At 40.4% G+C, this 13,011-nt stretch overlaps 1 protein-coding gene across 1 annotated transcript; it reads left to right on the top strand.

The window, feature by feature from the left end:
* Positions 1-3,891: 3,891 nt before the first annotated feature.
* Positions 3,892-10,562, top strand: si:dkey-29p10.4 (E3 ubiquitin/ISG15 ligase TRIM25). Its single transcript, XM_040133996.1, has 7 exons — positions 3,892-4,221; positions 5,903-6,864; positions 6,996-7,091; positions 7,793-8,041; positions 8,161-8,183; positions 9,031-9,185; positions 9,354-10,562. Exons 1-7 carry the CDS (start codon positions 3,972-3,974, stop codon positions 9,896-9,898), a joined length of 2,280 nt encoding a protein of 759 aa, XP_039989930.1. The 5' UTR covers positions 3,892-3,971; the 3' UTR covers positions 9,899-10,562.
* The last annotated feature ends 2,449 nt before the right edge of the window (positions 10,563-13,011 follow it).

The raw sequence follows: 13,011 nt of genomic DNA, 5'->3' as shown, positions 1-13,011 counted from the left end.
ACCTGTCAAAAACCCAGTGTAACCCTACCCCTTGAAGTCCATCCATCCTGCTCGCAGTCCTTACATCATTCCCAGCACTTAGATGGAGCCCAGGGCTCTTTTATCCCAGCGTGTCTCCCGAGCTAACCCTTGCACAATATTGCATAGACCATGGCAGGGGCAGAGACTGTTATACTGTTGAGAAGTATATGGACTACCCACTACCTACCTTAGAAGGCACAGGGTTGACACCTGCAGTACGAGCACAGACACAAACACATACACACACATGGCACCTCAGTCATATCCACTAAAACAACTCTGTACACAACATACACTACATTCAAACAATACATTAACAAACTGTAATAACAAATATTAAACTATGTTAACACTTAGTCGTGTGTATCACTGTCAGAATGTGTGTCATGTTTTATTTGTGAAAAGAAGAAACTGCTCAATTTCAGATAATATCGGGTTGCTGTAAATCTATTGTGTTTCATATGTAAGGTTTGACAATGAATTGAAAGTTTTAGTTTCTTCTTTTGCTTATATGATCATTTGTTCCTCTTCATATACTAGAAAAAAGATATTTAAGACTGTTTTATAAGAATAGTATCATCCAAAAGAGAAAAAAACTTGTATTTACAAACCATGTACAGTGAATATTAAAGATGTTCTAGGAATTTTAACAAAATCCATTGAATGCCCTGCTAGCTAACTTTGCACAGCGCTTCAGTTTGAGAAGAAATCTAATATTTTATAGTCTGTGGTATCTACACTGTGATGGGAGCTATTAGGACTGTCTGCTGCAGGACTCGTAGCTGCTGTGTGAGTGTGCTTCTGTACGTGTGTGTGTGTGTGTGTGTGTGTGTGTGTGTGTGTGTGTGTGTGTGTGTGTGTGTGTGTGTGTGTGTGTATGTGTCTTTGTGTGAAGGGAGGTCAGTGGCTTAATTGGAGTGATTGTGAGTGCATGCACATATGTGAGTGTCAGTGTGAATGTATCGCGTGCAATAGTTTGTTGGGCAAGTGAACCAATATGCCAGCCTCACACACAACTGTCCTGTAGTGTAGCTAAATCTGTCTGTCTCTCTCTTTGTCTCCAGGTCTCTCTTTCTGTTTCTCTCTCTTTGACTCCCTTTCTCCCTTTGTTTTGTTGGGACTTACAGGGTAACATAATGGAGTTGGACTACTGTGTAAAGTGCAAGGTGTGCCTGAGGATTGAACTCTAGTGATAATGGATTAGTAAGGCCTGTCCCAGCCTCACCTGTGGATATGTTCTTATGTAAATAGATATTCTATAGGTACCAAACAATTAGCAAACTTGGAGAAGGAGGTTAACTTACAGCAATTAAAAGAGATTCCTTTAAGAATATATGAACACTTAATAAAGGTTTTCACTGTAAAATACTGTTGTGATTTTTTGCTCATTTTGACAAAAGTTATTTGTTAACGGGGCAGTTACAGTTGTATGATGTCATCTGTGGCTGCAAAGGCAGCTCTGTCAAGTCTGAGAATTTCAGCTTGGGCTTGAAGACTGCAAATTTATGACAGAAGTCCTGCATTGCAAACTCGGGACGTCAAGTTTGAAAGATGTGGAGTCAGGGAGCATTAAAGGAAAGACACAATGAGTTGCATGGAAATGCAGGATCTGGTGTTTTTGGAGTTTGACTCATACTAAGGACTATAAGTCAGGATATCTCTGCCTCTGCTACATCAGTTTCTAATCGTCATCTTTAAAATCTGTCACTAGCAAGTCTCCCAACTTTGTGGGAGTGCATTACTAAGGTACTGGAGTACTCCGTTAAAGGGCCACCCAAGACTTTTGTATGTTGTTATATTGTCAAGAAGGCAGCTGTAAAGGGACATAAATGATGTAAAAATGCAAACATTGCCTATGAGTGGTTTACTCCATCTGTGTTAGAGGTTATATAGATGGAAATAAAATAAATCAACTCAAAGAAATTAGTCAAAATATAAAAAAGTACCTGTATGTTTGCCAAAATTATTAACGTTGAGTTAGTCAGGATAAAACATGAATTAAAAACCTTTTCTGAAGAGTCAATTTTTTTTAAAGACATCATACATTCTGTTATGGACTATGGTAAATTCAAAAAAACTTTCCCAGCTCAAGCTCTGCTTTTAAACACGGCGTTCAACCATATCAGACAGTTCTCATCAGTGGATGGAATTTATTCATTTGTCATGGATCTGTTGACATGTAAGCTCATTCATCTGCTGATGAACACTGCATTACACGGGTGAAAGCTCCAGAAAAAAGCTCGTATGTGGTCCCTTCAGTTGGAATTGTTCTGTCAGACTGTGACTTTCAAGGTGAGGAATAAGTAAATGTTCGTGCTTTCATGCAGTGGTAAGGTTTTGGTGAGCAGCCATTTCAAATCTTTGTTTTTTTTGTTCAGTTTTTGATTAAAATGCTAACCTTTAGTTTCCATTATCACTTTAAAAATTCAGAGTGCAAAAATTAAATATAGCTTTCTGGCAGACCACCTGACTTCATAACTCCAAGCGACACAAGTAACAGGGGGTGGTTAAAAAAAAAAAAAAAGCAGTTTCTTTCAGAGATAAAACTGCCATGAGATTATGAAAGATTAACCTTTCACTCATAAGTCGCCATAGCCTTTTTGTCCAAGTCACATGTGTAGACCACAGCACAGAAAAGAATGTTGCAGAGAGAGAAACATGAGGGAAAAATAAGAATTATACCACTTATATCCAATATTTTTCCCATCTGGTGCTTTAAGGCAAAATGGCAACAGCGGGTTTCTTTGTAGCTCAGATGGCTTTGTCATCTGGAATACAGAACAGTTGAAAAGCTTATTACTCCAATTCACACCCCTCGATACTGTCAGCCCTCCAAATCAGCACTTGCTTTATCCGGAACTGGTTTATGGCTGATTGGATGTGTGTGGTTCATTGTCTTAATGGGAGTCCTTTCAGCTATCCAGAGGCTGGGAGGAGGAGTAACTTCATTTTGTTTAATTGCATTTCATTGCAGCTCAATGAGTGACTGCATAAAATGACTGCAGTATTTGGACTTGAGATTTCACTGATAGGTTAGTTGTTAGTTATTTGATATGTTTATTGTAGAAACAGTTACGCAATTCTGTTTCAAATCATGATTGGTGAATTTAAGTTTCTCAGCACAAGCTCGTAACAGAATGACACGTCATGAATGATACAAACGGGCACTTGGGAAAACTTTTAGGGAGGAGTTGAACTCTGGTATCTATGATGAAAACCTTTGATACTTTAAGAATGTTTTCCTGGTGATACTTTTGTACTTTTACCAATAAACACTGAAGGAATAATGAATAAAGGCTCAGAGTGTACCCACTGAAATGATACCAAACATATTACCGTAAACATTAAGGTCCTCAAACTGAGCCTAAATTAGGATAAATCCAGTTTAACAGGGAGGGTGGTTCATGAGCTTCCACCTCTGATTGTGTATTGATATGACAAACAGTGGAGGAAAAATACATTTACACAAGTTCTGTACCCAAGTACTTTCCATTTTATGCTGCTTTGTACTTCATTTCAGAGGGAAATATTGAGATCTCTACTCCACCGCGATTTTTCCAAAGCTACGGTTACTAGTTACTTTTCAGATTAATATATTAAGCACAAAAAATATGAGCAGTTTATAAATTATGATGCATAGATTAAACTACCGAAAAGTATATGAAGCACTCATTTTATTTTTTACACTTTACACTAAATTTTGATGATTATAATTTTGTACTTTTACTTGAGAAAAACGTTGAATGCATGACTTTTACTTGTAATTTCCACCCTACGGTGATATTTAATATTATAAATGATATAAATATCCCCTTCCGACACTGATTACAAATCCACGGACTGTACCTTTAAGACGTGAACCACGGGATGGGAAGCGGGATTCAAACATGTAGCTCCGCCTCTGCCGCTCGACTTCTCGAAAACAGAAACTAAGCATCAGCCGAAACAAAATGGGAGCGTCGTTGGACACTCCGGCGCGGTGTTCTCTGTGCAACGACCTGACCCTGGACCGCATCACTCTGAAGTGCGGCCACTGGTTCTGCCAGCGATGTATCGGCGACTTGTGGAGCGTCGCCCCGAACGGGCCGTACCACTGTCCGCAGTGGAGGTGTAAGACCGTGTACCAGGCTCTGCCGTTTGATCGCAGCTTGTTACGGCCGCCCACCCCGAATCGACGGGCTCAGCCCCGCGGCACCGCAGGTACAGTTAAAACCGGGTTGGCGTTGGACTCGGGACCGCACGGTTAAAAAAACAACAACAGTTTATTGGTTGGCCCGATACACAGGGGAAGGCGCGACTGGCAGCTGACCTTAGCTAATTTAGCTAACATTAGTGCACTTCCGGTAGGTACCCGCTGAACAGGCCAAAACTTGATTTCTGTTTAAAGTTATTACACTCTCGCTAGCTCACGTGGTCTTTAGCTGCCCTTATTGCACCCCGATAAATACCAGACTGGATTTCCTGTTTACGTTTTAACGCAGTGTTGGAAGAACCGGTACGTGAATGTAAAAACACCCCATTACAAGTAAAAGTCCATCTTTAAAGATCCAACCTGGGTAAAAGTACAAAAGTAAGCTCAGTGAAATGCACTTAAAGGATCAAAAATACTGGATTTGACTGATACATTATTGTTATTATTATTATTATTATTAGACTGTTAATACTGATGCATTAATGTGTAAGCAGCATTTTAATGTTGTAGTTAGTCGAGGTATGAGCTAGTTTTAATTACTTTATTCTAGAGCTGCAACAGTTTGACGATTAATCGATCAGTCGATCGACAGAAGACTTATTGGCAACTATTTCCATCAATGAATTATAATTTTCTAAGCAAAATGTCGAGCAAATGAGAATTATTTTTGTTTAATGCTTTATATTTTAACAGCGTATCATGTTTTTGTTTTTTGTTTTTTAAATGTAAAATCTTAATCTGTCTAGTAACTGGTAACTGAGTAAAAAGTACAATATTGCCCTCTGTAATGTAGTGGAGTAGAAGTATGAAGTAGCATAAAATTGAAATACCTAAGTACCTCAAAATTGTTTTTAAGTGCAGTACTTGAATAAACGTACCTAGCTATTTTCTGCCACCGGTTTTATGGAACAGGAGGTGAAAGACATCTTAAAAATATCATTAGCTCTTGTGTGAGTTAACGGTAGTATTGTTCTATGTTTGTTTACACTGACAAACTTTGGCCTCAAAATGACTATCAGGGGCTCAGTCTAATAGTCATTTTGAGGCCAATGTTTATCTGCTTCAGCAAATAGTCAGTGAGGGTAAAAGTCTAACTAATTTAAGACATGTTCCTAAGTGTGCGCGTGCAGTTTTCCTCAGTTTGGCATAAATCTCCATGATTTTTAAGCCTATTCCCACCTCCTAATTATGTAATTTGTATTTAACTGCTTATGACTGATGCAACAGCTTTAAATCACAATTGCACTGACAGCTACAAGAGTGAGTCATTTTAAGGTGAATATCAATCGTAGAGATGCAACGACCTGATATCCATGATCAGTATCTGTGTTCATACTGACTTTAGTTGAGTGGCTCAGGTTGCGGCCATAATATGACCAAACCACATTAATGCATAGTCTTTGTCAAATGTAATCTATAAAATTAAGTCTTTTCACTACCATTTACATTAATTCAGTCATTTCAGGCATCTAAGTGAATTTACAAGGCAACATGATAACTCATGGAAGTTCAAGCCAGCTACGTAGTCACTGCTTGAATAGCTTAAAGTGGAACTGCTCAGTCAGCAGTAAAAGTTTAGTGCAGTTGTATTGGTCAATAGGCAGCTTGCGGGAGTTTATGTGAAGAATTTCTGTAAAAGTGCCAAGTCAGCATTCTGTTCTATGTTTTTTTTGTTTTGTTTTTTTTTAGCCACATCCAGTAACGATGAACAAAACCGATCTGACTCGATACTGAGGAGGCCCTCACTCACCAGCCAACTCCTGCGGAAGAGAAAGGCCAGCACGCCTGCACCGGAGCAGCCTGACGTAAAGCGATCAACTGTGGAATCTCCCCGTGAGCCGTCCGGTGACACTGAGACCCCCACCACATCCTTCTCAGATAGACCTGGGCAGTCGACTGGTGTGGAGACATCCAAGAGAGCAGTGCAACCAGAATCCACACAGTCTGAGCTTGGTGATGGCACATCCTTTGGTGACAAGTCTGGCAGCAAGGCAGTACCTGCAAATGATGTGCCACCAGACCTCTCAATCCAGCAGGGCCAGCATAAATCAGAAGAAGTCGTCTCATGGGATGACTCTGACAGCTCAACTGAAGTAGATATATGTGATGCACCTCCTCTTGATACCCCCAGGAAAGACACACATGAAGGAGAAATTCATGCTTCACCAAAGAAACCTGCCTCACCTGCCAACTCTTATTCTTTTCCTGGGGTCTCAACCCCAGGTAACGATAAGTTTCCTGTACATTACGTCAAGCCACCTCTGATATTCACCAAACATCCTACTGCTGCTTCAGGATCAACAAGTCATGCAGACATCTTTCTCAAGCCGGAGAACAAAAATACCAGCCCTGTGCCCTGCCACTATTGCCCTAAAACTGGATACCAGCCTGCTGTGAAGACCTGTCTGGTGTGCGGAGCTTCAATGTGTACAGAGCACCTGCGTCCCCACCTGGACTCCCCTGTGTTTCAGAATCACACCCTGGTTCCTCCCATGGAGGACATTTCTCCCTGGAGGTGCCAGGAGCACCAGGAAATAAACAGAATCTACTGTCGGCAGTGTGGAGTGTGTGTGTGCACGGTGTGTACCGTCATAGGCTCCCACCGCAACCACGTCTGCATCAGCATCAGGGAGGCAGAGAGAGAGCTGAGGGTGAGTTGTGATGGAACCATATAGGCTGTAGGTACTGGACACAGTAGTTATGGTCTAAGTTGAGATACATCTAAACCTAGCCATAGCAACATATTAGTGTTTTGGCTTTTTCTGTGCACATTTTTCCCAAGGGGAACCTGAAAGAAGAGATCAAACAACTGCAGGGCGCTGAACAGCAAGTGACGAACAGAGTGACTGAACTTACACAGAAGAAAGAGACCTTCAGAGTAAGAGAATTAACTCCCCAGTTCTTTCTAATTAATACATGTATTTACATTAATTGCTCAGTAATGAAGGATAAGATTTATTCTTACTTTGGCTCAAGGTGATATGTATTTTATTATAGATGTGCAGACTTATCTGCATGTTTTGAAGCCAAAAACAGTCACAGTAAGCATCATGGAGCTCTGTAGCGTTGTGTTGAAATTTCACTTTCTTTCTTTTTTTTATAATATAGATATAATCAGCTAGAAATGAATAGTAAACCACCAGTTATGTGCACCACACACACAGTTTCATAGCAGACTATGAATAAATCCTCAAATTAGAGAACAGCTGAATATGTTTAAAAATGCCCGAGTTTTACTAAATAAATATTAATATTAAAAGTTAATATATGGTGATCTCCACGGTACATTTTGAATTTTCTTGTGAGCTAAGAATATGGTAAGATGTAGTTTATAATGGAAGTTCCAGATTTATAACCATCACATTCATTAAACATATTAGCACTCATTGAATGTTTAACTATTTAAAGTTGGTTTGAAGTTCATGAAGCTTGAAAAAAAAAAACATAATCTTGAATTCAGATTTTCCAAATTTATTTTTTTTGGTTGCATGGTACTTATTGGGCATTAGACTCCTCAAACTGCAAGACATGAGAAGAATACAACATTACATGACATTGATTTACATTTTGTTTGTCCAGGCGGTTTTAAATGAGGCACGAGAAGGGGTCCTGCAGCAGTACGGAGCCATCAGAGAGGCCCTGGATCAGGAGGAGCAATTAGCTCTTCAGTGTGTGATGAAGGAGGAGAGCAGGGTTCTGGGTGGACTAGAGGAGAAACTCAGCCATCTCCGGAGCTCCCTACTGTCAATCCAGCAAGGCCTCCACACCCTGGAGGGGCTGGCTGATGCCAAGGGAGACAAACGCGTTCAGGACCAGGCCTTCATTATGGTGAATTGGGGGTTAGGAGGAAGAACCTGTTTGTTAGTTGGTCAAATATATATGATATACTGTTGGCTTATGAAAACTAACCCAAAAAAAATGTCTTTTTCCTCTTTCTCACATGACAGGAATACAGCAAAGTAGCCCAACTGTAAGTGGTTTTCTTTTAACTTCCACCTTGTTGCATGGAAAAGAGCAATTTGTTGAGCATGCCAATAGCTCACTGCATGAAAGTTTCATCAGTCTTAAACGGTTGATTCACCCTAATTAGAAAAATACATATTTAAAAAAATCTGTAGCAGTGTGCCTTTCAGAAACTGTCCCTTTTTTACTCTGTTTATTTCACAGACCTTTACCTGCAAAAGAAATCAGTGAAAATGTTACATTGTTACACAGGCATATAACTAATAACAGCAGCAGGCTGTTGTGGTAGATGTGTGAAGTTTGCCAAAATAATAACGGCTAGTTTTAACTAACTACTGAATACTTACTAGAGTCTGCTTGTTTGCTCATTACCTCCACCAAGGAGGTTATGTAATCACCCGTGTCTGTTTGTTTGTTGGTTTGTTTATTTGTCAGCAGAATTACACAAAAACTACTGAACCGATTTGCACCGAATTAAGTGGAGAGATGGGGCACAGGCCTGGGAAGAACCCATTAAATTTTTGGGGCAGATCCAGATCATTTATTATGAATTTGAATTTTTTCCTCTGCAGTCTGGTGTATGTTGTTTTTACATTGGCCTTGGTGGAGGTCTGCTCTCTACTGAGCATGTTTATGTATTTTTAACATACCATTTTTTATTCTTTGTGGTGTTGTATTTACTCATTACTGGGAAACAAGTGTTGCCATCCACTTACTTTGTTTTCTGTTTGTTTCCTTTCTTGTGTCTGTGTAATTATGTCAATATACCTGAAGTTATGGAATCAGTGAGGAATAAAGGGGTCTAATAGGCTTAAGTCCTTATGCCCCCTAAACTCGCTGTTCCTTTTCCCCAGGGCTAGTAACATGGGCAGCTGTGTGGAGCAGTTTGAGGCTCCAGAGGAAGTGGATCGGGCCCGGCTGAAATGTTTGCAGAGGTGGACTGAGAAGCGCCTGGACACAGTCATCATCACTGTGCCTGGCAAAGACAGAGACCTCTACCGACTGCTCTGTGAGTAAAGTGGATTTTTCATACCAGCACCTGTTTACTTTTCACTTACTGATGAATCTCATCTAATTAAACCAAAGGACTAAATGCATCCTGTAGTCCCTAAGGTGCCATAGTCAATTAGTCTTGATCTTCTGAACTTATTTTTTAAATTTCCTTTCCTGTGTACAGATGGCACCGTCCCCCTTTTGGATGCAGACACAGCCCATTCCAAGCTGCAGCTGTCTGAGAACAGCAGGAGGGTGACCTACAGCGAGGCTCAGCAGTCCTACACGGAGCACGAGGCTCGCTTCAGCTCCTTCCCACAAGTCCTGGCCTCCGTTGCCCTGGAGGGGGGGCGCTGGTACTGGGAAGTGAATGTGTCTGTGGATGACGGCCGCTGGAAGGTGGGGCTGTCTGAGGGACAGATAGAGAGGAAGGGCCAAAAGGACAATTCTCGTCTGGGCTTCAACAGTTACTCCTGGTGCCTGGCCTGTGATAAAAGGAAGGTAGAAGCTCTGCATAACAAAGTGTCGGTTCCTGTGGATGCAGACAGGCTGCAGAGGGTGGGAGTGTTCCTCGATTTTGAAGAGGGTGTTTTATCATTCTTTAATGTGACACCAGGGGGCAGTCTAGCATTAATGCATTCCTTTAAGCACCGGTTTACTGACCCTCTTTACCCAGCCTTGTCCGTGTCTAAGACACACCTGGCCATCTGTGATCTGTTTCAGTCGTAAACCATGCAATACTGGCACGTCAGTTCTGCTGTAAATCTACAGAATACATGAAAGCACAGGGCCTCTTTTACGTGTGAAAACCCCTTCTTCATTAAAAATGCGCCAATTTGTAAAATTCTCGGGGGTTGATAGTTTTATCATGCACAGTATATTATGCTAAACTTTTACAAAAATGTGATTTTATATCATTTGATAGTACTGGAATTGTACCATGCTGGAAAATGCTGTTCACTATGAATTATACAGGTAGTTTCCCAAGCAGTGGTAGGGTATTTTTGGTATCAGGATTTTCATTTTTATAAGTTTTTAATCTGAAATAGTCACTGAACAAATGAGCTAGTTTTCACACGGGAGGCAAGTTAACAGTTGCTGATCAATGAAAACACTGATATGTATAATATTTCCATTTCGAAATGTGTGCTCAGAATGTTCCAAATGTTGTTCGTGTTGAGATGTTTGAGCCGTTGCCTTTCTACAGACATAAAATGTGAAAGCTTCAAAAGCAAAATAAAACCTGCATTACTTCTTGCCTTGATACAGCCTATTTGCGTTTAAATAGAAACACAGGTGTGTGAGTGGGTGGTGTGTTTCCCCTCAACAGGTGACAGTTGGTGTGCTAACTTTAAACTCTCACTGCCCCCGCAGCATGTGAGCTTTACTGACAACAAACACTGCCTTTGGCAAAAAAAAGTCCCTATAGCATCACAGATAGCCACTGACGCGAAATTGTCCTCCTTGCAAAGTCTGAGGCTCATTTATTATGATTTATTGGGCTCTGTGCAGTTGACGTCACTGAGAGGGATCAAAGTGGTGTTTACATCAACTTCCTCTGGATGATTGGTAAGGCAACAGCATACCGGTGGTTCAGGGACAGCTGGCCCTGGATCAAGGTTGAGCCAGACTTGTTGACTAATGGAGTAGTTTAAAATCCTCAGGATCTATAGAACGAAATTAACTACAACTGAAACGGACTGAGTGAAAGTATTAACTCAGTTTGTGCACAAGAGCTCAGCGGAATAGAGCTTTGTAAAGAGCGAGGTCTGATCACCACCTACAAATAGTTTTTCATAGTTCAGTAACTTATTTCACCAAAATATCTGCTTCCCCTTTTTACAGACTTTCATTTGGAAAAATTTCAGACACTTGAGAAAAATTGAATCCACGCAGGTGCTCCGGTCATCCATGGCAACAATTTTACACCTACGGCCACATGATCCAAAGGCAGTCAGAAACCCTCTGTGGGCTTTGCTTTCTCTTTTCTTTCCCAGCTGGCCAGATACAAGACAAGTCTGAGAGGAGGAGGGGCATTAACAGTCAGGATAATTAAATTCACCCCTCCCTGTCCTAACAGCGGTCTCTCGAACTCAGCCAGGCTCCTACAAGCTTTTCCAGAGTTGTTACCATTAAATGAGATGAGCTAAGGACTTATAGTGCGTTAGCAGGGAGCAGTGTGTCAGATAGTTATTAAGGAGACAAGGGGACAAGGTTTTCGTTAGTTATCCCAGGAGCCTCCTATATCCTGAAAGTAACAGCCAAAGAGTCTGCTTGTCAAAATGTCTTCACATAATGTGAAATATACTTGTTTTTTTGGGTCTCAGAAGAATATGCGAAGAATCGGATCCCTAAATTGCCGTGTCAGTGGCATGGCAATATACAGAGATAAATTTACCCAGTGGATGTGGCCTTGTCTGGCAGCTGAAAAGCCACTGAATTATGCTGACAGTAAGCTCCAGTTGATTTTTGGTAATATTTTGTTTCTTTCCACTGGTGTTCTCGAAGGCAAATAAACAGAAATCAAGTACAGATTAGGAGGAGAAAGTCGGGCAATAAAGGGTGCCATTTGCTTTTAAAATCAATACTTAATTAAAAGGATCTACACTCATCCAATTATCAAGAATAGCCTTACATTACTGAAATTTGTTTGTTCAGGAAATGCCCTTCTTCTCCGGTCGATTCATATTGAAGCAGTGCAGTAAGTGTTTCAAAGTGGGTCTCATTTGCAAATCTTTTCCAGTCAGCACTGTCCTTTAGATTGCATGCTTTTACCTCTCATCATTGTTTTCAGAAAGGAAAGTGGAATGGCATGAAATTACAGTGGTCAGAGGTTTTCAAACAGATGGTAGGCAGCAAGCCTCCCACTTAAACTCTCTTCTGAATGCCACTAAATGTCACTCTTTTCCTCTCAGCCGTTTTGATTTGTCAGTGACCTTATGTCAGATTGCTTAGAGGTTAAACAATTTTTAGTTCAGTTTCAGAGGTTGATGTATAGTGCCATTGGATGTGGGCTACTTCATATTAAAGGCTCTTTCTGTCTTTTGTGGGAGTCGAAGTGACTGCACAGCACGTATTGCTTTTGCTCCTGGGCTGTGAAAAGTAGCCAATTCAATTTCCATGGGAAAATGTTTCCCGTGTCAACATTTACGTCCTGGGTTGAGATCCGTCAAACCCACTGATTTGAGTTACAATATATCCATTTAGCATGTAGAATGTTGCATTTACAGCCAACAAAAGACAATTTAATCAGTTTTGTCCCAGTAGCTCCAGTTTGCGCCCCTGATGTTACCACCACATTTGAGTCACAGAGAATCAGATTTTCCGAAAAATAATTACCCAACATTCTTTGTAAAACCAGCAGTTACCACACTTACTGCTTTCTTCAAAGACTCTTTAACCATTGAATGAAAGAATATTCCGTCTGATTTAAAACTAGTTTCTCAAGTTTCGACTGGTTAGCGGTAAATTACATGTTCTTGCACTTTTTATAAAACACAAGCAAAATATGAACCGATTTATTTTGTATGAAAATATAATCTATTGGAAAGAAACAACAACATATATCAATAACTGATAATATAATTTGTAATTTTGGTTCATGTTGTACACATTGAGCAAGGAAACATCATTTGCAACTGCCATCTTTGTTAGCATTAGGAAAAAGTGAGGAAATGGCTTAAAAATATTTTGATTTTTTTTTTGCAGAGGTAGTTCTATTTTTTTTTCATCTACATGGTTGGAAGCGTCTTTGAGGATTCCGGAAATACTTTCAGAACAGCAGTAAGTTAGTAAGTTGTTAAATAACCTTCTAGGTTTTTCAAAGATCACTGGCAATAAAT

The sequence above is a fragment of the Xiphias gladius genome, chromosome 8, assembly GCF_016859285.1.
Source record: "Xiphias gladius isolate SHS-SW01 ecotype Sanya breed wild chromosome 8, ASM1685928v1, whole genome shotgun sequence".
In the NCBI taxonomy this organism is placed as follows: domain Eukaryota; kingdom Metazoa; phylum Chordata; class Actinopteri; order Istiophoriformes; family Xiphiidae; genus Xiphias; species Xiphias gladius.
Note: the sequence above shows the minus strand (reverse complement) of the source record. Positions and strands in the feature narration are given on the sequence as shown.

Bases quoted from the DNA above. Each gene is read 5' to 3' on its own strand.
- si:dkey-29p10.4 (XM_040133996.1), top strand. From the start codon at position 3,972: ATGGGAGCGTCGTTGGACACTCCGGCGCGGTGTTCTCTGTGCAACGAC. The intron at 6,865-6,995 runs GTGAGTTGTGAT...ATTTTTCCCAAG, and splicing joins AGGCAGAGAGAGAGCTGAGG to GGGAACCTGAAAGAAGAGAT. The intron at 8,184-9,030 runs GTAAGTGGTTTT...CCTTTTCCCCAG, and splicing joins TACAGCAAAGTAGCCCAACT to GGCTAGTAACATGGGCAGCT.